Source organism: Coregonus lavaretus (genome assembly GCF_964263955.1).
Source record: "Coregonus lavaretus genome assembly, chromosome: 29".
Classification (NCBI taxonomy): Eukaryota; Metazoa; Chordata; class Actinopteri; order Salmoniformes; family Salmonidae; genus Coregonus; species Coregonus lavaretus.
The window spans coordinates 22495021-22522308 of record NC_140016.1 but is presented as its reverse complement, the minus strand read 5'-3'; the positions used below and the strand labels follow the sequence as shown (position 1 = coordinate 22522308).

General features: G+C 43.5%; 1 protein-coding gene across 1 annotated transcript; it reads right to left on the bottom strand.

Moving 5' to 3' along the window:
- Window positions 1-933: 933 nt before the first annotated feature.
- Window positions 934-8683, bottom strand: LOC311104739 (solute carrier family 25 member 43-like). The gene is made up of 5 exons (XM_084146633.1): window positions 8337-8683; window positions 5166-5407; window positions 4610-4782; window positions 2921-3055; window positions 934-2540 (listed from the first exon to the last, which is right to left on the bottom strand). Exons 1-5 carry the CDS (start codon window positions 8606-8608, stop codon window positions 2337-2339), a joined length of 1026 nt encoding a protein of 341 aa, XP_084002759.1. The 5' UTR covers window positions 8609-8683; the 3' UTR covers window positions 934-2336.
- Window positions 8684-27288: the final 18605 nt, after the last annotated feature.

Here is a 27288-nt window from a genome sequence, read left to right as displayed (position 1 = left end):
TTAATACCACTGTGTTCGCGAGACAAAACGGGAGCTGGCAGGCAGCATGCCATTGGTGCGCTGTTGGATTTAGTGGGCGGAAACCCATTTTATGATCGTCCCCTCGCCTGAAAGATGAGAGATTTGTCCTGTATTCGTGAATGTGAACTCAGCTGCGTCGTTGTGCTCAAAATTATTTATTTATTTCAAAACATTTGTTTTATTAATATCATACATGAAAGGTTGGCCTATAATAATACATGTGATAACATCAAAGTTATATCCAAAGTTTAAAATAGTACTTTTAGCTTTCATGTCATTCAATAGGTTGTAGAAGCAGTAGGCCTACATGGTTGATGGTGAGTGAATAACACTCATAAAACTATGATTATGCCTTAACAACCAATCTTTAGGTTGTTGAGTTATGGACCCAAGGTCATGTGAAAAGCATGGCAGCTTGGAGCAGCTGAAACTCCTGTCTACTAATGAGTTAATCATCAGCTGTGAGAGGGCACTTAGATACAGGTTAAAATGTCCTTGACTGCAGTTTCTCACAAGATCAACTTGTAGATCAAATTCATTTTAGATAAAATACCATGGTCAAGCAGATCTGATATTATTTTAATTGATATGTTATATTATTATTATGACATTGACACAATTTATCTTACAGTCCTACAAAGTGACAATAATGAGTCAGTCCTGTGATCAAACTTCCTTGGGACAAAAAAAAAAGAATGTGTCTGCTCCTCAAAAATCCATTCAACAACTTACATATTTTGGGGAAATGAAATGCTGCTGTCTATAGGCCTACTGTAGTAAGGTGGTGGGGTCAGCTGGCACTGGGGGAACTGTAGGTGATCAGGTTACAGTCACCGGACTAGGGCATTCTCTGTAGGGTGCACCGCTTAGAGCCTTTGAGATAGAAATTATGAAGGAGAGAACTACATGTGTACACCCATTCTGTATTCTGTATTCAACATTTCCATCTGAGACTTTCTTCTGAATGTAGTGTCCTGCCGAATATGATACTGAGGGAGCAATTGCTCCATTCATTTCCTTTGTATAAGTACAAATGAAATTTGAGTTGTCATCCATACATTGTCAACCCATATTCAGGAGAGCCACACCTCCTTGCTTAGCAAAGGAATATAATTGTGCGTTGATGTACAGTACATATATCAGCCACAGTCACTATACCAGCCATTACAATGACTGTTCAAGTAAAATTCACTTCAATAATTCTGAATCATCTCAATCAAAAATAATTAACTATACATTTGCATGGTTTCATCCATCAAATGTATTACATACTGTATACACGTAATCTTAATGGGGAATGGAAACACTTTAGGAGTTAGTTACAGTGAACTGGCATTCTAAAGCCTAGTGTTTCCCTTCCCCTTTAAATCTCAGTGACACTGGAGTGCTTCAGTTACAATCTTATTGCTAGGTTCACAACACACAATGATACAGTATGTGCTATGAAAGTTAGCAACTGATAATGTCTTGGACTCAATCAGATACTTTGTGTGAAATTACATAACTACCAATCATAATTAAAACAGTCGTCGAAATAAGCCCTATAATAAATAAGGAAACCTTAAGGCACATAAATATTATATGCCCAAGTCTGTTAAAATAGTAATTACTACATTACGAATATAATGAAAAAAGCATTCATTTTCAATAGTAAGATAATTCCATCTTATAACAGGTTTGTGCTTTGTGTTCCTCTTCATGGCCATTATGTAAGGCCAATACCATTGTTAGAACCAGGTCAGCACCATAACATTTGCAATGTTTTGTCATTTAGCAGACGCTGTTATCCAGAGTGACTTACAGGAGCAATTAGGGTTAAGTGCCTTGCTCAAGGGCACATCGACAGCTCAGGGATTCAAACCAGCAACCTTTTGGTTACTGGCTCAAAGCTCTTAAACGCTAGGCTACCTGCAGCCCATAAGCATGAATAAACTGTAGTAATAACACAGAGATAACTGTCAAAAAACTGTATAACAAAGTTTTAAAAATACTTAAACTCTGAATGAGGAATTGCTGAACAAACAGTTAAAAGTTTTTTTCCATGTGTCAATTATAGAAGTGCAATCCTATGATTGCATTGCAACTTTCAAATATCAATGGATCTACCTCTGATTCTGAAATAGTTGCTAATACACAAACACAAATCTGTAAAATACCAAATTGTCATCTTCAAAGCATTGAATTCCAACAAATATTCCTGACTCCTTTTCATCGTTCAGACACTTTCCTATACTAATGGTCATCCTCCTCTTCAGAAATCCAGACGTCTTTGTTCCATCGTTTTTTTTGGTAATGTTTTTTTTTTTTCACCAGTTTTACCAGCGACTTCCTTGCTGTGACTGAAAGTTCCTATTCTTCAGGTACCTCTTCACCTCTTCCACCTCAGTGGGGCCCATGCTCTGGTCCACTCCTGGTGCCAACTTATAGCTCAATGGAGACACAATGTACCCGTTGCGGTACAGACAGACCTGCTTGCACATCTCAAAGCAGCTGAAGAGAAGGCCAAAGTAGGGGACAATCTAAGGAAGAAAAACAGGGAAGATGTCAGTTGGCTCAATAGATCAATTGCTTTTGACTCTGTATAAAATGTGAAGAGGTAGGTTAGAATCTGCCCTGGTAGTAGGGCCTGGTTATAATAATATTGTCCACAAAGTACACAATTTACTTGTTAGACTGTTCATGAGAAGATTTCACACCAGTAAACCAAACAACAACTAAACTGCCATTTGGAGATGAAAGAAACAGACCCAAGTCAGCCAACTTGTATTATCCCTGTTGTGAATTACATTTACATTTACATTTTAGTCATTTAGCAGACGCTCTTTACCCACAAAGGGTAATATAGTCAGTCTCTCTCTCAAAAAAAATTATAATGGGAACATGACATAGGTTGTCATACCTTGACCATGTTGGCTGTGATGCCACTCCACAATGTCAGGATGCCCTTGTTTCTGATCACCTGCCTGAAGCAGTCCAGCATTCCAGTGAAGTGGACATCAGCCCCACCGTAATGCGGGAGCCGAGGATTCTGGGCCTGGCGAGAGACAGGGACAGAAATTCCCATTTTAAATGTCAACTTCAATGGGGGGCATTGAAGTTGACATTTAAAATGGTTATGGTAAGGGTACGATTTATGGTATGGATGTCCGAAGGATCCCGGATAGCACTGACCCTCATAAAAGCGTGTGTGATCCAGGTAGTAAGAAAGACTATGGAATGAATATAATTATTTCCTTGAATTGAAATTCCTGAAATGTATGATAATTGCGCAAACTGACCGGGGATCTGTGCTAAGGGCCATTTGTAACTTGGGATGTAAGTGAAAACTAATGAACTGAGCAAATGTGGGTGTGGTCTCAAGCAGTACTCTCACAAGACGTCAGTATCTTACACGTCCCAAGACAAACTCTGCTCTTTTTTTGTCAAGCATTAAATCGCTTAACTGGCTCAACGCTGGATGCATTCTCATTTTAGAGGGCACTTCAATCCAAGATAATAAAATCTAGAAAATGGTGCCGTCTGGTTTGCTTATAAGGAATTTGAACTGAGTTTAGCAATTATATTAATAGAAACTTAACTTAACTTTTACTAAAGTAGTATTTTACTGGGTGACTTTCACTTTTACTCTAGTCATTTTCTATTAAAGGCATCTTTACTTTTACTCAAGTATGACAATTAGGTACTTTTTCCACCACTGCACCCATGCCTCAAGCAAGCTTCTTTAAACATTCTCGCTTGTGGGTTGTGTCATCTGTTTCTACTTGAGACTTCTTGTTTTGCCCTAAACATCGGATAGACTTCTATGCAACATGTGAACAAAAATGATTTGTGGCTGCAGCCTTAGATTCATGTCGTTGTGTTAATTCTGTGTGTCTGAAACTAGGCAGAGGGCATTAGAGAGAGGTGCAGTTTGTTTTATAGGCTTCTCAATTGGACTGAGACTGTCCACTGTGTGATAGCCGTCAGCTATATTTAGATAACTTATCTATATTGCAGGCAGACCCTGAACAGCGTTCACATTCTCAGCTGCCGCAGCACCTTGAGGTCACTAATGACAAGTTGATGAAAACGGATGTAGTATTCTGTCCTTCATAAAAGTCCTACTGAGCCCTATGTGTCCTCTACATAGAGAGAAGGACAGGTGAGGGGAGACATTAACTTATACTTCGGCTCAAACTATGGTAACTTACAATTCAATAACTACGGTAAGTTATTGTCTACAAAGTGTACAAAGAAACTGTCTTATTAATCTTATAATAATTTCTAAGCTTCTATGTTGCATTTTGTTTAGAAAGTAGAAAAAACAGATGCACTCGATGGCTATTTTATCAAGGGCAAGTGTTTTGTTCTTTTATTTTTAATCCCCCGTCCCCGCAGAAGGCCTTTTGGTAAGCCGTCATTGTAAATAAGAATTTGTTCTTAACTGATTTGCCTAGTTAAATAAAACAAAAAATGTAAGGACAAGTGTTTTACTACCGGTATGCACCGATCAGAGGTACCGGTACAAATCCACCACCCTATGGACAGATGTGGTATTACCAATCTGGTTGTGTCTCATAAAATGGCCCAATGAGTTGAGTGCACTTGCCTGCATTTTCCTTTTCACAGTTTCAAAGGGGTAGGAGAAGGTTTGAGCTATTCCTGCCGCTACACAGCCATTTATGAAGTTCTGAAGGGGAGTGAACCGGAATTGGGGCTCCCGCCACAGCTTATCCAAGTTGATGTAGACTGCATAGCAACCAATGGAGAAGGGAAACGCACCTGTAGCAGAATAGATAAAAATAAAAACAACAATGAAAACTCAAGAGGCTGTAAGAGGGGCAAAGGGTGTTTCACAAGTAAGCAGACTGGACACTTTATATAGAGTTATACAATAAGTTATACCAGCGTTTCCCAAACTCATTCCTGGGGACCACAAGGGGTGCACGTTTTGGTTTTTGCCCTAGCACTCACTACACAGCTGATTCAAATAATTAAAGCTTAATGATCAGTTGATTATTTGAATCAGCTGTGTAGTGCTAGGGCAAAAACCAAAACGTGCACCCCTTGGGGTCCCCAGGACAGAGTTTGGGAAACATTGAGTTATACTGAATCATTGTGGTGCTTTTCTTAGGAATATCTTTCTCCACATTTCTGTAGTATACCTAGGACTGTGAGAGAGAAGCCCCTGTAGAGTGCTCGAAGGCCTTCGGTCTGGTATATCTTGGAGAGCGTGTGGACCACCCCCCTGTATGTGGGCTCTCTGCAGTTCTGAGCTATGAGGCGAGTCTCTGCCACCTCCAGAGGGTACGTGGCCAGCGCAGCACTGATACCAGCTAGCCCACCAGCGAAAATGGCCCTCCACTGAGAAATGTAGCCCAATTCATCCATGTGGAGGTGGACGATCCTGGAAAGCCAAAAACACAGAGGTCAATGTTTTGGTTCTTAATTATTTTGATAAGGAGCCTATCTGGATAATATATTCACTTTCATCAATGCATGTGAGGCAGGTATAGCCAGTGAATATATGTACGATTATGGCTTCATGTTTTTCAATATGATAATTCCAGAAATTATAGTAGTAAGTAACTGTGTTACATAACTGTAACAGACAGAGCATCTAATTCTAATTAAATTGTTCATAGAGTGTAAACATACTATGCAAACATATCATGTTCTCCATTGAGAATCCACCATAATACATTAGAATACTAAAGACGTCCTCCAGCGATTTGTGAACATTTCCTATTGAAAAGTGATATCCCAAGTATGGGATTATGATGCCGAACTGCAGTCAGGTCAAGACCCTAGTGAGGACGACCAGCATGCAGATGAGCTTCCCTGAGATGGTTTCTGGCAGTTTGTGCAGAAATTCTTAGGTTGTGCAAACCCACAGTTTCATCAGCTGTCCGGGTGGCTGGTCTCAGACAATCCCGCAGGTGAAAAATCTGGATGAGGTCATGGGCTGGAGTGGCGCAGTGGTCTAAGGCACTGCATCGCAGTGCTAGCTGTGCCACTAGAGATCCTGGTTCGTATCCAGGCTCTGTCGTAGCCGGCCGTGACCGGGAGACCCATAGGGCGGCGCACAATTGGCCCAGCGTCGTCCAGGGTAGGGGAGGGAATGGCCGGCAGGGATGTAGCTCAGTTGGTAGAGCATGGCGTTTGCAACGCCAGGGTTGTGGGTTCAATTCCCACGGGGGGCCAGTATAAAAAAAAAAATGTATGCACTCACTAACTGTAAGTCGCTCTGGATAAGAGCGTCTGCTAAATGACTAAAATGTAAATGTCAATGTCTGCGGATGTGAGGCCGGTTCGACGTACTGCCAAATTCTCTAAAACGATGTTGGAGGCAGCTTATGGTAGAGAAATGAACATTCAATTCTCTGGCAACAGCTCTGGTGGACATTCCTGCATTCGGCATGCCAATTGCACGCTCCCTCAAAACTTGAGACATATGTGGCATTGTGTTGTGTGACAAAACTGCACATTTTAGAGTGGCCTTTCATTGTCCCCAGCACAAGGTGCACCTCTGTAATGATTATGCTGTTTAATCAGCTTCTTGATATGCCACACCTGTCAGGTGGATGGATTATCTTGGCAAAGGAGAAATCGTCACTAACAGGGTTGTAAACTAATTTGTGCACAACATTTGAGAGAAATACGCTTTTTGTGCGTATGGAACATTTCTGGGATCTTTTATTTTAGCTCATGAAACATGGGACAAACACTTTACATGTTGCATTTATATTTTTGTTCAGTATACTGCAGGGCAGCCAACTTTTGAAGAAAGCTTGGAATGAGATTTGCTATGTGAATATCATTGCCCCCTGACACAATCCCTAGACTGGGGACTGGGGCATTTCGCTACACCTGCAATAACATCTGCTAAATATGTGTATTTGACCAATAAAATTTTATTTTATTTTGGGGGTCCTCCCTCAGGAATATTTTACTGTTTTAAAGCTAATTTCCTGCAGTTCTATGTATTTTGTAATGGCTTAGGCCTATGACCAGGGTGGAAAATGTGGTGTATTCAGGATGCAAACATATTTTTTAGGTGGTTTGACACTTTATTCAGACAGTAATGAAATGAGATAGGGAGACAGACAAATGCTAGAAACAGTGGGAAGATTGGAAGCAGGTATTGATCCCTGTTCTCAGGTAGAAAGTTGTATACGACACGTGCAGGGGAGTGTTACCACTACACCAAGGCTCTGCACAGGAAATGTTAATATTAATGGTTGATGGCAGAGGGTAACCAAATCATAGATTGCAGTCTGCTTGTCCATAGACTGCTTTCAAGTTAAGCCACAAACATTTTATATTTTGTCATTTGGGTGGACTATCTCTTTAAAATATGTCTGAAAGAAAATCCTTCTTGCTCTCCATGAGGGTTGGCCACCCCTTATTTATGTTTCCCAAATGCTGGGTGTTTGAAAATGTTATTGTTATAACAATTCATTTCTCAAGATCACCTAACCCTCAAGAAAAATCGAATGAATATCAATATTCAGGTGGTTTATACCTAATATAGTAGTTGAAGATCTTTGCCATCATCTTACTCTACATAGACAAAATATGATGCGTTTATGAGTTGTGAGTCCCCCTACCATCTCTGCCTAGCATGTGCACAATACTAAAATGTCAAAAATTATATTCGATTCCTGGAGCATTTACTATTCAATGCTTATTTGTATGACTTATTCAAAACTGTCCATGAATGGCTGCAAAAATGCCTCATATAATTCATTTTCAAAGACACAAGCAGGCCAATCAGACTAATGCACGTGTGGATTAAATCGACTTTAGTACATGCTATCAAAATGTTGCATTCTGCAATAGGGACGGGAGTAACAGCAACCTAATTTTGTTGACAACATTGTACATAAAACAGCGCTACCGTGCTGCTCTTTTTACAGTTGTATAATCTCAGTGGAGAACGTTCTCTCTCCATTCAACTCCACTCTAATCTTGAGGGGCGTTTCTTTAAAACTAGACCAATCATATGCTTCAATGTGCCGCAGTTCAGTGTTGTGGCAAGACAGGACATTGATAGAGATTCCGCTCGTGATGTTAAATTACAGGCGCAGATGCTCCGATTTCAAAACAATTTGGAGCACAGTTTCACATTAACGCGCTGATTATACAATGGATTAATAAAAGCGGTACTTTTCAATGCGTGAGATATAATAGGCCAATGCGTGGGAGTTGGCAGCGCTGATACGGCTAGCTCTAACGTTATGTTAGCTAGCTAGGAGGAAACTAACTACATAGTTGTTTTAAGATTAACGTTATCATAACTCAGAAACAACACAACAAATTGCTTATTTACTCACTGTTTATATGTTGCCAAATGGACGGCGCTGTAAGGAAACAGGCGGAGACAGGAGACGAGGTTCCCCTTCCAAAATCCTCGTAGGCCTTCATTCTGGTAGACGACATTAAAGCTGTGCAGAAAGCCTTTTTTACAGTGAAATGTGCCTACTTGACTCTTGATTTTCACCACCTCTAGAGGCGACGTGACAGTTTTACTGAAAACTCCCGCAAAACCAACGCACATAAAGCCCTGAGAACTTGTCAGTCTGTCATCTGGTTTAACTGTTGCCATTACTCTAGATCTGTATGTAACCGACTTGCCTAGCCGATGCTACTTCCTCATCAGTAGATCTATATTGTCTGTAGGACCAGCAGCACGGCTTGTTTATCTAAGACCAACTGAAAACAAGCCCCAATCCTGATTCCTGTCACGTTGGTCTGAGGGGAGGGGGTATTGAGGGTTTTGTCTAGAAGGGATAAAGCTTTTGTCAAATTGGACTTTTCATATCAGGTTAAGGAGAATTTACGCAGCGGGTTAGGAAAATTAAGTTAAGATTAGTAAAAGGGGTAGGGTTAGCTAAAATGCAAAACATTTGTTTTTACACTGCTTCTACTCGCTGTTTATTATTTATGCATAGTCACTTTACCCTTACCTACATTTACAAAGTACCTCGACTAACCTGTAACCCCGCACATTGTCTCGGTACCGGTACCCCCTGTATTTAACATCATTATTGTTATTTTATTGTGTTACTTAAAAATAAAACATTTTTTACTTTAGTTTATTTAGTAAATATTTTCTTAACTCTATTTTCTTAAAACTACATTGTTGGTTAGGGCTTGTAAGTAAGCATTTCACCTGTTGTATTCGGCGCATGTGACAAATAAAATGTGATTTGATTTGAAATTTGACAAAAGCTGTATCTCATCTAGCATCTAGACATTACCGATACAGCGTGCACTGGGCAGGCGTGGGGACATTAAGGTTCTCTTCCAGGAAAAAGTGTGTCCTCTGGTGGCTATTTAATGTATTAACGTACTGTACTTTACCACAGAGTTTCTAAACCCAGATGCGCAACATCGCGAGAAATCTGGGAACGCTTGCGAAACAGACCAAACAGACCAGCCCGGGGTTTGGGATTTGAGAAGTCAATGAGAGAAGTGAAAGGTTCTTCCTTAGTTGTTAATTTTATCGAAATTTAAAGGCACAGCCTGGATTGGAGCCAATGTCTTAAGTAGTTGAGCATGTTTTTAATCCAACCTCGTGAAAGTGACAAACTGACACGTTTTAATTTTCGTCAAAACAACTGTACATCGAAGGAGAGCCTTTGAGTTAGCCTGCACATGCGCAGTTCGGTGCGTGAGACCATTAGACCAATGACGTGTTTCTACGCATGCGCTTAGCTATCCAACGTTGCCATGACATCGCCCACAAGCGTGATAAGGGATTTATATTGTAGAAGCAGTTTTAGTTTATCTTCATACTGTACTGTCTTTGACTTTACTATCTTGTATGATGAAAAAAGCCATGAAAAAATGAGCACCTAGTAGTAGGTCATAGGCCTATTTATAAATGATTCACTTATGTTACAGCCTCTATGCATGAGTCATGACCCCAATTGCCTCAGAAAGTAACTGCCCATAGTATGGCCCTAAGATCTGTCAAGCTAAGAGGATCATATATTTGAATATTTTCTTAATAATAATTCAAGGATGATTAGTGTTTGTTTAAATTAGCCACAAACTCCATTGTTCACCGGATACAAATAGTTCATGAAGTCGTTCAGCTTCCACTAATGATCAATAAATGCATGCATTCCACTTATTGTAAAGACCACCAGGGGGTAGTCTAAGCCCAGTAACTTTATGCAGTGGTAAATCTAAATCGAATCAAATCAAATGTTTTGGTCGCATACACATATTTAGCAGATGTTATTGCGGAAATGCTTGTGTTCCTAGCTCCAACAGTGCAGTAATATCTAACAATACACAACAATACAAACAAATCAAAAAAGTAAAATAATGGAATTAAGAAATATATAAATATTAGGATGAGCAATGTCGGAGTCCGGAGTATAAAAATATACGCTACCAGTCAAAAGTTTGGACACACCTACCCATTCAAGGGTTTTTCTTTATTTTTACTATTTTCTACATTGTAGAATAATAGTGAAGACATCAAAACTATGAAATAACACATATGGAATCATGTAGTAATCAAAGTAGCCACCCTTTGCCTTGATGACAGCGTTGCACACTCTTGGCATTCTCTCAACCAGCTTCATGAGGTAGTCACCTGGAATGCATACCAATTAACAGGTGTGCCTTCTTAAATGTTAATTTGTAGAATTTCTTTCCTTCTTAATGCGTTTGAGCCAATCAGTTGTGTTGTGACAAGGTAGGGGTGGTGGTATACAGAAGATAGCCCTATTTGGTAAAAGACCAAGTCCATATCATGGCAAGAACAGCTCAAATAAGCAAAGAGAAACGACAGTCCATCATTACTTTAAGACATGAAGGTCAGTCAATACGGAAAATGTGAAGAACTTTGAACGCTTCTTCAAGTGCAGTCGCAAAAACCATCAAGTGCTATGATGAAACTGGCTCTCATGAGGACCGCCACAGGAATGGAAGACCCAGTTACCTCTGCTGCAGAGGATAAGTTCATTAGAGTTAACTGCACCTCAGATAGCGGCCCAAATAAATGCTTCACATAGTTCAAGTAACAGACACATCTCAACATCAACTGTTCAGAGGGGACTGTGTGAATCAGGCCTTCATGGTCGAATTGCTGCAAAGAAACCACTACTAAAGGACACCAATAATAATAAGAGACTTGCTTGGGCCAAGAAACATGAGCAATGGACATTAGACTGGTGGAAATGTGTCCTGTGGTCTGATGAGTCCAAATTTCAGATTTTCGGTTCAAACCGTCGTGTCTTTGAGAGACTTAGAGTAGGGGAACGGATGATCTCTGCATGTGTGGTTCCCACCATGAAGCATGGAGGAGGAGGTGTGATGGTGTGGGGGTGCTTTGCTGGTGACACTGTTGGGGATTTATTTAGAATTCAAGGCACACTTAACCAGCATGACTACCACAGCATTCTGCAGTGATACGCCATCCCATCTGGTTTGTGCTTAGTGGGACTATAATTTGTTTTTCAACAGTACAATGACCCAAAACACACCTCCAGTCTGTGCAAGGGCTATTTGACCAAGAAGGAGAGTGATGGAGTGCTTCATCAGATGACCTGGCCTCCACAATCACATGACCTCAACCCAATTGAGATGGTTTGGGATGAGTTGGACCGCAGAGTGAAGGAAAAGCAGCAAACAAGCGCTCAGCATATGTGGGAACTCCTTCAAGACTGTTGGAAAAGCATTCCTCATGAATCTGGTTGAGAGAATGCCAAGAGTGTGCAAAGCTACCATCAAAGCAAAGGGTGACCACTTTGAAGAATCTAAAATCTAAAATATATTTTGATTTGTTTAACACTTTTTTGGTTACTACATCATTCCATATGTGTTATTTCATAGTTTTGATGTCTTCACTGTTATTTACAATATAGAAAATAGTAAAAAATCAAGAAAAACCCTTGAATGAGTAGGTGTGTCCAAACTTTTGACTGGTACTGTTTGTATATATGTGATGGGATGTATAGACAACATGGACAGTATATGAATAGAATATGTCATATATCTGAAGAATAGTATATGTACAACAATAGATAGACTAGAATACAGTATATACATATGAAGTGGGTAAAACAGTATGTGAACATTATTAAAGTGACCAGTGTTCCATGTTTATGTACATAGGGCAGCAGCCTCTAAGGTACATGGTAGAGTAACTGGGTGGTAGCCGGCTAGTGACAGTGACTAAAGTTCAGGGCAGGTTACTGGGCGGAGGCCGGCTAGTGGTGACTATTTAACAGTCTGATGGCCTTAAGATAGAAGCTGTTTTGCAGACTCTCGGTCCCAGCTTTGATGCACCTGTACTGACCTCACCTTCTGGATTGTAGTGGGGTAAACAGGCTGTGGCCCGGGTGGCTGAGGTCCTTGATGAACTTTTTGGCCTTCCTGTGACACCGGGTGCCGGTAGGTGTCCTGGATGGCAGGCAGTGTGCCCTCGGTGATGCATTGGGCAGACCGCACCACCCTCTGGAGAGCCCTGCCATTGCGGATGGTGCAGTTGTCATACCAGGCGGTGATACAGCCCGGCAGGATGCTCTCAATGGTGCATCTTTGTGAGGGTCTTAGGGGCCAAGACACATTTATTCAGCCTCCTGAGGTTGAAGAGGCACTGTTGCGCCTTCTTCACCACACTGTCTGTGTTGGTGGACCATTCCAGATTCTCAGTGATGTGTACGCAGAGGAACTTTAAGCTTTTCACCTTCTCCACTGTGGTCCCGTCGATTTGGATGGGGGGTGTGCTCCCTCTGCTGTCTCCTGAAGTCCACGATCAGCTCCTTCGTTTAGATGACGTTGAGGGAGAGGTTATTTTCTTGGCACCACTCCGCCAGGGCTCTCACCTCCTCCCTGTAGGCTGTCTCGTTGTTGTTGGTAATCAGGTCTACCACTGTTGTGTCATCTGCAAACTTGATGATTGAGTTGGAGACGTGCGTGGCCACCAATCATGGGTGAACAGGGAGTACAGGAGGGGGCTGAGCATGCACCCTATAGCTCAATGAGTGGAACCCTATGCAGTGGGTCACTTGCATCAGATGATGTCAGTGGAGGCTGCTGAGGGGAGGACGGCTCATAATAACAGCTGGAACGGAGCAAATGGAATGGCATCAAACACATGGAAACCATTCCAACCATGTGTTTGATGTATTTGATACCCTTCCACTGATTCCGCTCCAGCCATTACCATGAGCCTGTCCTCCCCAATTAAGGTGCCATCAACCTCCTGTGGATGACAGGCTGCGTGGTTCAATTCCCTGTCCCAAAAGGACAGTACCTTGATCTTTGTTTTTGTCACAAGATGGCGCACTCAGAGCATACAATCCTATATGTTAAGAGATTGTTCTGAAACCAGGAGGCCATTCCCAAAACTCCAGAAAATCCATGAGATCATCAAAAGTTTACTCTCATACATTCTGAGTATGGCATGCGTCAATCTTATCTAAGCTAGTATAATTGGCTGGTGCCAATTTAGCTGTGGTGGTCGTTTAATGAATAGCCCTCCCCTTGTGTGTTGACCATGCATATCATATAAATATAATATGATTACTTTCTACATGAATTCTAATTTGGGTTTAGGTAGGAATGCTTTGAAATAAGGGTGAAAAGTGATTAAAATGTGAATGTCTTGTATGTGACATTCACATTGTCATATTTAGTTTGAACCCTCTATAAATTAGCCATACATGTACCCCCACCCCCTCATCTCTCCTTCTCTCCTATCTTGTAGTTCCTTTCCTGTTAAGGCCCATGTTTGTTTTCTGCCTGTGTCTGCCTGCTAGGAGCATCTCCCTCCCCTGCTGGGCTGACAACCTCAGCTGCCTGTGAAGAGCCACCTCCTGTCGGTGGCTGGGCCACTTGGCTCATTCACAAAGGCTACTGGAATAACAGAGCCCTCCAGAGGAAATGACAGCCTGTCCAAAAGAAGTTTCTCCCCCCTTCTCCCCCCTCCTCGCTCTGGGTCTTCACCAGGGGGTGGGGGAGGGGGAATACTGTTTACCACTAAAATGGGGCAAAAAGGATTGGCCTAGATTATGAATGATCAATTAAAGTAAAATGGTTCACTCGTTCATATTTCTATGGAAACTTCGTAGACTTAGATAGAGAAATTACATTTATCATATTAAGTCGGGAACCGATAACAAGTCACCAAAGGCCTTTCTGAAGTTAACAAAACATTTCTACATGCAGCAAGTGCCTTTGTTGGAGATAGACAAGAGTAATGCTTGAAGTAATTTAACACTCTAGTAACGTCTAGGCGTGGGAAGGCACTCGGTTTCAGAGGACTCCTCTTGACTCTGTCACTGTTCTCTAATTGAAGATTGTCAGAGGGGGAATGAGAATTTTCCCTGGTCGCAAGAGCAATAAAAGACCCAGTGCTTCCTTTGAAAGTGCTTGGAAAGACCCCTTTGATCTCACTGTCATATGCATGCGGTTCCTAATACAAGATAATGGGCTGGATGTCTTGAAAGATAGGTGGTGTGAAGTGTGCACGTGTGTGTGCTGCATCTTATCAGTTAGTGCCTGAGCGATTTAAAAGGACACCCAAGGTATGTGTTGCCACACGGTCTACGCTGCCTGGACCTCAGTATCAGCTAGTGTCCCAACTGTCCCCCTCAATCACAATGTCATTACAACAGCCCTTTGTCTGAGACAGGGATAGAGCACTGGCTCTATCCTGTATGTATACACCTAGTGCCCTCCTGCTTGCCCAGCCCTCTCCCTGAATGGGTATTTCCTCCACTCTGAGGCGCGGGAGCCTCCAGCCTCTTTTCCTCCATCGTCTCCACGTCCCAGGGCCTGACATATAGCAGCAGGAGGAGGCTGGGTGGGGCATTGTCATGCCATGCATGTCATGCGCAAATGTACTCTTGATCTTCCACTTTGAAGTGGGAGTGCAGGAGGAACTGCAACTGTGGTTTGGGATGTTGCTGGGGAATTGTACTAGGCAGTAGAGGGCGCCTGTGACCAGCACTGGTGCACACAGACCTGGGTTCCCCCTTCTCCTCACAGACTGGTGCCAGGCCCAGAGACTGCTGCAATACAATTCTCGCCTCATTATCTGGGACAGCCACATCACAGGCCTGTGTTGGGAAGGGAGGGGGGGAAAGGGAGGATGGGGGTGGGGACGGAGGGGTGTGGTGGGATGGGGGATGAAATAGTGGGAGAGATGAGGGATAAGTATATCCCAGGCACTGTGTCAACACCTCCGGCCTACAGTAGAAAGGCTCAGGAGTCAGGACACACTCTCTGACCCACTTCACAGGAAGGAGAGAGAGTTGTTATGCACAGAAGCCCGCTTTTTAAATGAATGGTTTCAGTAATGGGTTAACTGTGAAAGCTTACCGCTGATTGTTAGCATTAACCCACACACCACTGCAATTCAGTGGTGATTAATGAAGTGTTCTTTATCTTTTTTACTGCATACTACATATTCAAATATATTATCTTTTACATCAGCCAGTGGATATGAATAAAAATACAAAGTCTAATAGCTTTTCAAAATCAAATGAAACCGTGGCTGACTTTCCCAGACTTTTTTTGTTTTCTTTTGCTTTGGTAACATTCAGTGAAAAATTACATGTCAAACAGTGTTTCCCTCTCCTGGTTGAAAAATGAGTCCATTCGCCTATTATGCAAAACAATTCATATCTATGTTATGAACAATACTAGATATTATGTATTACTATGTATCTCACTACACTCTGAGACTTGGCTGTGTCTTTAAGGAAGCAGATGAAGGGGTAGCCCATTGTCTGTCTGTGAGGAGGAGGCTGGGTAGGGGGAGAACTAACAGCTCTGGGCTCCTCCTGGCAGCTGGTGTCCTCCTATCTTCACATGTACGGCCAATAAATCAATATCAAATCTAAGGAACAGGAAGCCAGATGGCCTTCCCCCAGACCTCCTCGACCTAGCAGGTCAGAGCCCTCTCAGAGCCACCATGGCTACTGTACAACCGGCCCATGGAAGCAAGCCCTTTGAAGGCATAGACATTCAACAAGGAAACCATGAATAACTAAAGGGGACAAATAAGCTGTTACGACTCAGTGTTTGTGTTTCCATCCACATCAAAGGCTCAGTACTGTTTGATATTCAGCCCCACACCTTGATCCATGCCGTGGACAGGTAGAGAGAGGAGGAGCAGTCCATTGAGAGGATAGGGGGGCTTGTGGTGTCTCCACAGCCCTGGCCAAAGGGCAGTTGACCCAGACGAGGGGTCTGCCATTGCCACTTATTCCCTAGGGTGCAATTGGCCCCCTCATACTTACCTCTAGCTATGTAAGGCTGCCCTGTTGAGTACATACATGCCTCTGTAGATGCCATATTCAGACGATCTATGTATCCACAGCTCTCATTTGACTATGCAGCCAATACTTTTATACTCAATTAATAAGGTACCCTACTCTTTGCCTGTCTGATACTCAGTCACCATGACAACTCAATCAATCAATCAGCAGATGTCACAAAGTGCTTATACGGAAACCCAGCCTAAAACCCAGAAGAGCAAGCAATGCAGATGTAAAAGCACAGTGTTTAGGAAAAACTCCCTAGAAAGGCAGGAACCTAGGAAGAAACCCAGAGAGGAACCATGCTCTGAGGGGTGGCCAGTCCTCTTCTGGCTGTGTCCAGTGGAGATTATAAAAGTACATGGCTATTAAGGCCAAATCATTTTTCGAAAGGTTCAAACGTTAATAGATGACCAGCAGGGTCAAATAATAATCACAGTGGTTATAGAGGGTGCAACAGGTCAGCACCTCAGGAGTAAATGTCAGTTGGCTTTTCATAGCCGAGCATTCAGAGGTCGAGACAGCAGGTGCGGTAGAGAGAGAGAGAGAGAGGGTCAAAACAATTGGCTTCTTTGAACCCTTCATACATTTAGCGGAGATAGTGGAGAGTGTATAGAGTGCGGGGGTGGGAGGAGGAGGAGGGTCGTCGATGAGGTCACCTTCCTAAACGCATCCCGCAAGACTCATCTTGATTTCTGTCTAAGTCAGTCAGGTTAAACAGTAGTTTGATTGAATGGCTGTTCACAGGACAGTGTGAAATTCCAGCTCTATTGCAATGTGTGAGCAGGGAGGAGGGGGCTGCCCTGGCCTTTGTGTGGCCCAAAGTCTGAGTGTGCAGCCCCCATTGTTAGAGCTCGACCACCCAGCCCTTCAGACTCTCTCCCCAACCTGCTTTGTCTTGAGCAGCGTGACCATTTCCTTCATCCAGGTCAGGGCTAGGTCGTGACTTTGGACACAAGTCCTCCCTGTCTGACTGTGCTGTCTGCACGCCCATAAATACACTTAACATTAGCCAGATGGACTGTTGTGACCTTACTGGGAAAAGGTAACTATTTAAAACCCTTGTAAGACTGAAGAGAAGAGGTATGAAATGTATTTTTCACACACAGGTACTGGTCAAGTAATATGGATATCTTGGATGCCTTTCTAAAAGCATTTAGGAGGTCAACCACTTACAGGATGACCTTAATGGTTGAATAAACCCATGGGTCATGACTTTAACGGTTGAATACCTCTTGGGTCAATAGGTCCCAGCAGTGTGACAGTTGAGTCTGCATGGTCAAAGTGAGAGACATGTAACAAGCCCTAATAGTACTAATAGAGTGTAAAATATACAACCAGACTTATCGGTCTAAGATAACCTCTCAGATATTAATAATAGGCCCAGCTATTAGGCTGAAAAGGGAAGGGGTAGGAAGCAGCATCCCTTTCTTGCGCACTGTCCTTAGGCAGGGGCTGTCTACCTTATCCAGGCAAGCCCTTGATATTGATAAGAGGAGGAAAGTCCAAAGTGCCACCAGGAGCAGCGTGGGCAGTTCAGGTCAACACAGTGCTGTGAGGGAGGCTGCCTTGAGAAGGGAGGAGGGGAGGAGGAAAGGAGGAGAGGGATATTGCCTGAACAATCCCCCTGGGACTTTGATCTCTGAGAGGCTGATAAGGGGTTACAGAGTGTCATGCTGTGCGGACGAGCAGAGCGACATGACAGGTACAAACAAGCACTCTGAGGGCTCCGAGGACAGCAAACAGTTACATAGGTCAGACTGCTGGGTGGGTCACTGGTCAAATTAAGGAGAGGGACGTTTTACACAACTTTCTCTCTCATAATGCACACATTCTGTGTGACGGTAAATTATTTAGGGGCTCTATGCATTACATTTTTACATTTGAGTCATTTAGCAGACGCTCTTATCCAGAGTGACTTACAGTTAGTGAGTGCATACATTTTTCATACTGGCCCCCGTGGGAAGTATTATACTTAACTCGGTATGCACATGACTTTATACAGTATAGTTTAACTGCATGAACAATGACTACATTGTTTTCTAGGTCTTCATTAAGCTGGAGGAGAAGCCTTAATTAAGTTGCTTGCCAAAGCAATTCACTCAGCAAGGGGTGCTGTAGCTACTCAGAGGCACTGGTGATCAATACAGGAACTGCTCATTTACTGATTTATATAAGCGGTATAAATGAAATAGACTGGAAAAATGATATGGAAGACTTGGAAAAAGAAAAAGGAAAAGAAGGAGCCGACTCCACACACCATGAGTCTGTTGATGCGACTCCACACACCATGAGTCTGTTGAAACGACTCCACACACCATGAGTCTGTTGAAACGACTCCACACACCATGAGTCTGTTGAAACGACTCCACACACCATGAGTCTGTTGAAGCGACTCCGCACACCATGAGTCTGTTGAAACGACTCCACACACCATGAGTCTGTTGAAACGACTCCACGCACCATGAGTCTGTTGAAACGACTCACACAAATACAAATTCCATCTAGACACCGTTGCCCTAGAGCACACAAAAAACTATACATACCTCGGCCTAAACATCAGCGCCACAGGTAACTTCCACAAAGCTGTGAACGATCTGAGAGACAAGGCAAAAAGGGCCTTCTATGCCATCAAAAGGAACATACAATTCGACAATTAGGATCTGGCTAAAAATACTTGAATCAGTTATAGAACCCATTGCCCTTCATGGTTGTGAGGTCTGGGGTCCGCTCACCAACCAAGAATTCACAAAATGGGACAAACACCAAATTGAGACTCTGCATGCAGAATTCTGCAAAAATATCATCCGTGTACAACAAAAAACACAAAATAATGCATGCAGAGCGGAATTAGGCCGATACCCGCTAATTATCAAAATCCAGAAAAGAGCCGTTAAATTCTATAACCACTTAAAAGGAAGCGATTCCCAAACCTTCCATAACAAAGCAATCACCTACAGAGAGATGAATTTGGAGAAGAGTCCCCAAAGTAAGCTGGTCCTGGGGCTCTGTTCACAAACACAAACAGACCCCACAGAGCTTCAGGACAACAACAACAACACAATTAGACCCAACCAAATCATGAGAAAACAAAAAGAGAATTACTTGACACATTGGAAAGAATTAACAAAAAAACAGAGCAAACTAGAATGCTATTTGGCCCTAAACAGAGAGTACACAGTGGCAGAATACCTGACCACTGTGACTGACCCAAACTTAAGGAAAGCTTTGACTATGTACAGACTCAGTGAGCATAGCCTTGCTATTGAGAAAGGCTGCCGTAGGCAGACCTGGCTCTCAAGAGAAGACAGGCTATGTGCACACTGCCCACAAAATGACGTGGAAACTGAGCTGTACTTCCTAACCTCCTGCCAAATGTATGACCATATTAGAGACACATATTTCCCTCAGATTACAGAGCGACAAAGAATTCGAAAACAAACCCAATTTGGATAAAATCCCTTATCTACTGGGTGAAATACCACAGTGTGCCATCACAGCAGCAAGATTTGTGACCTGTTGCCACAAGAAAAGGGCAACCAGTGAAGAACAAACACCATTGTAAATACAACCCATTTTTATGTTTATTTGTTTTCCCATTTGTACTTTAACTATTTGCACATCATTACAACACTGTATATAGACATAATATGACATTTGAAATGTCTTTATTCTTTTGGAACTTCTGAGTGTAATGTTTACTGTTAATATTTATTGTTTATTTCACTTTTGTTTACTGTCTACTTCACTTGCTTTGGCAATGTTAACATACGTTTTCCATGCCAATAAAGCCCTTAAATTGAATTGAAATTGAATTGAATTGAGAGAGAGCGAGAGAGAGAGAGAGGATATGTTGCATTGTTAGGCTAGTGTTTATCTAGTCTCTTTCTTTTTTCCTTCCCTCCTCTTTACTTCCAGTATTTCCCATCAGCTGCCATTCCAGATGAATAGTAAATCAAATCAAATCAAATACAATTGTATTTGTCACATGCTTTGTAAACAGCAGGTGTAGACTAACAGTGAGATGCTTACTTACGGGCCCTTCCCAACAATGCAGAGAGAAAAAAATGAAAAATAATTACACGAGGAATAAATACACAATGAGTAATGATAAGTTGGCTATATACAGGGGGTACCAGTACCGAGTCGATGTGCAGGGGTACGAGGTAATTGAGGTAGATATGTACATATAGGTAGTGGTAAAGTGACTAGGCAACAGGATAGATAATAAACAGTAGCAGCAGCTTATGTGAAGAGTCAAAAGAGTTAGTGCAAAATGGGTCAATGCAGATAGTCAGGGTAGCTACAGTTGAAGTCGGAAGTTTACATACACCTTAGCCAAATACATTTAAACTCAGTTTTTCACAATTCCTGACATTTAATCCTAGTAAAAATGTGCTGTTTTAGGTCAGTTTGGATCACCACTTTATTTTAAGAACGTGAAATGTCAGAATAATAGTAGCGATAATTATTTATTTCAGCTTTTATTTCTTTCATCACATTCCCAGTGGGTCAGAAGTTCACATACACTCAATTAGTATTTGGTAGCATTGCCTTTAAATTGTCAGGGCTTTTTGATGGCCACTCCAATACCTTGACTTTGTTGTCCTTAAGCCATTTTGCCACAACTTTGGAAGTATGCTTGGGGTCATTGTCCATTTGGAAGAACCATTTGCGACCAAGCTTTAACTTCCTGACTGATGTCTTGAGATGTTGCTTCAATATATCCACATAATTTTCCTTCCTCATGATGCCATCTATTTTGTGAGGTGCACCAGTCCCTCCTGCAGCAAAGCACTCCCACAGCATGATGCTGCCACCCCCGTGCTTCACGGTTTGGATGGTGTTCTTCGGCTTGCAAGCACCCCCTTTTTCCTCCAAATATAACAATGGTCATTAAGGCCAAACAGTTCTATTTTTGTTTCATCAGACCAGAGGACATTTCTCCAAAAAGTATGATCTTTGTCCCCATGTGCAGGTGCAAACCGTAGTCTGGCTTTTTTTATGGCGGTTTTGGAGCAGTGGCTTCTGCCTTGCTGAGCTGCCTTTCAGGTTATGTCGATATAGGACTCGTTTTACTGTGGATATATGTCACGATCGTCTTCAAAAGGAGCGGACCAAGGCGCAGCGTGATAAGCGTACATACTTTATTATAATAAAGCGCACACACAAAAATGAAACAAAACACGATCGTAACGTCCTCAGTGACAAAACACGGAACACTGGAACACAGGAACAACAGGAACAAAAACCCACAAACCCAAGGTGAAAAACACACAGTATAAATATGGCTCCCAATCAGAGATAACGAGCCGACAGCTGACACTCGTTACCTCCGATTGGGAGTCACCAGACCAATTACCACAAAACACAAACAAATGAAACACACCCATAGACAACACCACCAAAAGAAATACAACCCTGGCTCTAATTACACAGTCCCGGAGCCAGAGTGTGACAGTACCCCCCCCCAAAGGCGCGGACTCCGACCGCGCCTAACCCAAAAAATGGGGAGGGCTGGGTGGGTGTTGCTCCACGGAGGCGGCTCTGGCACTGGTCGTGGTCCCCACCCCACCATAGTCACTACCCACTTAAGTAGCCTCCTCCAATTGACCACCCTACATCCTAACCCACCTGGATTAAGGGGCAGCACCGGACTAAGAGGCAGCACCGGACTAAGGGGCAGCACCGGACTAAGGGACAGCACCAGGATAAGAAGCAGCACCGAGCTAAGGGGCAGCACCGGACTAAGGGGCAGCACCAGGATAAGGAACAGCACCAGGATAAGGAGCAACACCGAGCTAAGGGGCAGCACCGGACTAAATGGCGGATCCTGGCTGGCTGGCTCTGGCGGATCCTGGCTGGCTGGCGGATCCTGGCTGGACGGCTCTGGCGGATCCCGGCTGGACGGCTCTGGCGGATCCCGGCTGGACGGCTCTGGCGGATCCCGGCTGGACGGCTCTGGCGGATCCCGGCTGGACGGCTCTGGCGGATCCTGGCTGGACGGCTCATGGCTGGCTGACGGATCTGGCTGCTCATGGCTGGCTGACGGATCTGGCTGCTCATGGCTGGCTGACGGATCTGGCTGCTCATGGCTGGCTGACGGATCTGGCTGCTCATGGCTGGCTGACGGATCTGGCTGCTCATGGCTGGCTGACGGATCTGGCTGCTCATGGCTGGCTGACGGATCTGGCTGCTCATGGCTGGCTGAAGGCTCTAGCGGCTCCGGTCTGGCGGACGGCTCTGATGGCTCATGGCAGACGGGCGGCTTTGCAGGCTTTGGGCAGACGGGCAGTTCAGGCCCCGTTGGGCAGACGGCAGACTCTGGCCGTCTGAGGCGCACCGTAGGCCTGGTGCGTGGTGCCGGAACTGGAGGTACCGGGCTGAGGACACGCATCTCAGGGCTAGTGCGGGGAGAAGCAACAGGGCATGCTGGACCCTGGGGACGCACATACGGCCTAGTGCGTGGTGCCGGAACTGGTGGTCCCGGGCTGAGGACACGCATCTCAGGGCTAGTGCGGGGAGTAGCAACAGGGCATGCTGGACCCTGGGGACGCACATACGGCCTAGTACGTGGTGCCGGAACTGGTGGTCCCTGGCTGAGGACACGCATCTCAGGGCTAGTGCGGGGAGCAGCAACAGGACGCACAGGACTCTGGGGACACACAGGAGGCTTGGTGCGAATAGCAGGAACGGGCTGGACCAGGCTGGCGACTCGCACCCCTGGTTTGGTGCGAGTGGCAGGAACAGGCCGGGCCGGGCTGGCGACGCATACCGTAGGCTTCGTACGTGGCACAGGAACCGGCCGGGCTGGGCTGGCGACGCACACCGTAGGTTTCCTACGTGGCGCAGGAACAGGCCGGGCTGGGCTGGCGACGCACACCGTGGGCTTGATGCGTGGAGTAACAACAGGCCGGTCCGTACTGGGAACACACACCACTGGCCTTAACCGGGGCTCAGGAACGGGCCGGACCGGACTGGTAACACACCTCAGTCTCTCACGCCGTGCCACAACAACTTCCCTCCCTCTACTCGCCAATGGCTCCCGTACTCCGGTAGCCTTCTCTCCACGTCTACCTGTGGCAGCCTCCTGCTGCCCAGCCGCCCAAGTCATGTGCCCCCCCCAAAAAATTTCTTGGGGTTGCCTCTCGTCCACGGGCTTCCAGCCTCGCCTCCGTGCTGCCTCCTCATACCACCTCCTCTCGGCTTTGGCTGCCTCCAGCTCTTCACGAGGGCGGCGATATTCTCCCGGTTGTGCCCAAGGACCCTCTCCAGCCAGTATCTCCTCCCATGTCCATGAATCCTTTACAGGTGGATACTGTTGCCGCTTGACACGCCGCTTGGTCCTTTGATGGTGGGTTTTTCTGTCACGATCGTCTTCAAAAGGAGCGGACCAAGGCGCAGCGTGATAAGCGTACATACTTTATTATAATAAAGCGCACACACAAAAATGAAACAAAACACGATCGTAACGTCCTCAGTGACAAAACACGGAACACTGGAACACAGGAACAACAGGAACAAAAACCCACAAACCCAAGGTGAAAAACACACAGTATAAATATGGCTCCCAATCAGAGATAACGAGCCGACAGCTGACACTCGTTACCTCCGATTGGGAGTCACCAGACCAATTACCACAAAACACAAACAAATGAAACACACCCATAGACAACACCACCAAAAGAAATACAACCCTGGCTCTAATTACACAGTCCCGGAGCCAGAGTGTGACAATATAGATACTTTTGTACCTGTTTCCTCCAGCATCTTCACAAGGTCCTTTGCTGTTGTTCTGGGATTGATTTGCACTTTTCGCACCAAAGTACGTTCATCTCTAGGAGACAGAACGCGTCTCCTTCCTGAGCGGTATGACGGCTGTGTGGTTCCATGGGGTTTATACTTGCGTACTATTGTTTGTACAGATGAACGTGGTACCTTCAGGCATTTGGAAATTGCTCCCAAGTATGACCAGACTTGTGGAGGTCTACAATTTGTTTTCTGAGGTCTTGGCTGATTTCTTTTCATTTTCCCATGATGTCAAGCAAAGAGGCACTGAGTTTGAATGTAGGCCTTGAAATACATCCACAGGTACACCTCCAATTGACTCAAATGATGTCAATTAGCCTATCAGAAGCTTCTAAAGCCATGACATTATTTTCTGGAATTTACCAAGCTGTTTAAAGGCACAGTCAACTTAGTGTATGTAAACTTCTGACCCACTGGAATTGTGATACAGTGAATTATAAGTGAAATAATCTGTCTGTAAACAATTGTTGGAAAAATTACTGGTGTCATGCGCAAAGTAGATGTCCTAACCGACCTGCCAAAATTATAGTTTGTTAACATGAAATGTGTGCAGTGGTTGAAAAACGAGTTTTAATGACTCCAACCTAACTTACGACTTCAACTGTATTTGGTTAACTATTTAGCAGTCTTATGGCTTGGGGGTAGAAGCTGTTCAGGGTCCTGTTGGTTCCAGACGTGCATCAGTACCGCTTGATGTGTACTGTGTGTTCTGGTGTGGTTCATCATAGAGCTTTATAATAGCAACAAAACAGATGAATTCATTTGAGAAAAATAAGATTTACATTTAGTCATCATAACAACTTGCAGTCATGCAGTAACTTGTGCATAACAACTTGCATTCTTGCAGAAACTTGTGGAAATGTATAACACCTTAAAAAAGACAGAAAAATACACAAAATTTCAAAAAATATATATCCTTTAGAGAGGTACCCTTACTTGGGTCAGTGTGAAACAGCAACACTTGGTCATTAAAGGTAGGCTCAGCGAAATGACGTTGCCACGAGCAGCCTCGCAGATATTGAGATGAGTGAGATGAAAGACTGCTCTCACACAGTCACACAGTAACTGTGCACGGGTTCGCTTCATGCTGTTCACAAGCGCGGTAGCCAGAGCAACAAAACAGCGGAGAAGTTGAGCCTAGTTCTTGAGGGAATTGACCCACTATGCTGTTTACTTTCCTTGTCTACGTCATATCGCCGAGTCTATTTTTAACTTGTGTTAGTCATGCTACAATTGACCACATGGTGTCACTCTTACTCACCAAGGCTCATTAGCTTCAAGCAATGTGACGTGTCAACAAGAGGCTCCTCATTCCTCTGTTCAATTCAAGTGGTCTACAGTAATTCACAATTTAATACGTGCTGGATATTGCAATTGTACCCTATAACATCAATCTTTAGATCTCTTCCATTGGATCTGTTGCTGGGAAGAAACAAGAATTGGTCTACACTACAGTTAATAACAGTGTTCTAGATGTTTTTCTGAAGAGTGGGCTGTGATGTTATCACAAAACTGTTTAGAAATACATAATAATGATCATGACAGTTAATTGAGGTTTGAGAGAAGTAGGACACTACAATTATTTTGATAAAAGTGTTATTACACAAAACTACTTCATCCAGTGAACACAACATGTCAACAAATGTCAGTCTTTGGATGTAGCTTTAACAGGCCTTAACAGAGAGGTTTTATGATGCAGAGACTTCCCTTCCATCCTGCAGGGGGTATGAAGCTAACACTGTTCATGTGTCAAAAGCCTTTTAACTGGCAGGGTCCCAAAGCAAGTATTATTACTTTATTGGGCACCATTCAGACGGCTCCTTTTCATTCAACGTGATTCTTCTTACCCATAAATCAGGGTTTGGGAGACACTGAAGGGAAAACATATCTTACAAACACTGTACTGTGTGTCACTTTTCTCACGCTCTAATGCAAGGAGAGTTGAGAGAAACTGGGAATGTTATTACAATTGAAATTATCACAGTTACAATTTGCTCTCATAAAACTGTTATGGTCACAAAACTTTGGAATCTCAATTGATCCTCAATTTATCATTCATCCTCAATTGGTCATTACATTGTAGGCTACTAGCAGAAAATGTGTCTTCAGCAGTAGAAACAATAAAAAAGTGTTCTCCCTGCCCCTGTTTTGGTAAAAAGCTGAGGGATGGGGCTGGGAAAATGTAACCACTCATAGACAGAGCTATTGATGCAAGGATTTACCCTCCATGATATCAAAATGATGTAAATGATAATAACCATGTTTTGAGGCTATAAAGCGTTTGTTTACATTCAATTTGTTTATGAACATTGGAGTAAAATAAGCTTATATTTGGGTTCTGATGGGGTACGACAGTTGAACTAAGCTCATGAGACATTTCTAAATGATATTCCTCAAGAATCAATGGGTAGGAACTGCTGAATTACCTTTAGCATAAATGGTCTTCAAAAATGGTCTTCAACATAAAGTGTTTATTTAGCTAATTCAAATCTACATTTTCCCTAAATCTGTTTTATCAATTCCTAGGCTACAGTATAGGCTGCTACTATGTCTAAACTGAATCTGAACAAGGGACTGCCCATTGTAAAATGCAGATGATAACACATACAGGTCAGGTGCCGGCGCCGACGGAGAAGGGCGAATTCTACGAGTTCACTTCCAACCCAACTTTGCTATATATTTACTTTTATCATCTGCATCGTTAGGAAGGGCTCGTAAGCAAGCATTTCACGGTAAAGTCTACACCAGTTGTATTCGGCGCATGTGACAAATACAATGTCATTTGGTGTTCAATAATTAATGCTAAAAGCATACGTATGCAGTGAATGGTTTATGGCAATGGTTTATCACGCAATCCACGTGATACTTAGAAAGATCCATTAGAAAGTAACCTAACGTAGCAGGCCTAAGATAAACAATTTAAAAGTAACCTGCCTAATTTGAATATCACTTTCTACGTCAGATCCTACTTGTTTGTTGTTCGAAACTAGAAATATTGCCTGTACCAAAGATGGTGGATAAATAAAGATAGTTCACTCAGTCCGATTACCATTGAATAAAATTGTCAGTTCCTGTCTACTTAAGAGGGTGTCTCTCCCATAGACACTAATGCGATAGCAGCTACGTCTGGTCTACTTGGTTCATTGACTGCCATTGAAACATATAAAATGAGGGAGTGGGATGTCTCGCT

Excerpts from the sequence above, each read along its gene's own strand:
- LOC311104739 (XM_084146633.1), bottom strand. The coding sequence starts at position 8,608 with ATGGCAACAGTTAAACCAGATGACAGACTGACAAGTTCTCAGGGCTTT. Across the intron at positions 4,783-5,165 it reads CTTCTCTCTCACAGTCCTAG|GTGCGTTTCCCTTCTCCATT; the intron begins GTATACTACAGA and ends ATTCTGCTACAG. Across the intron at positions 2,541-2,920 it reads TCACAGCCAACATGGTCAAG|ATTGTCCCCTACTTTGGCCT; the intron begins GTATGACAACCT and ends TTTCTTCCTTAG.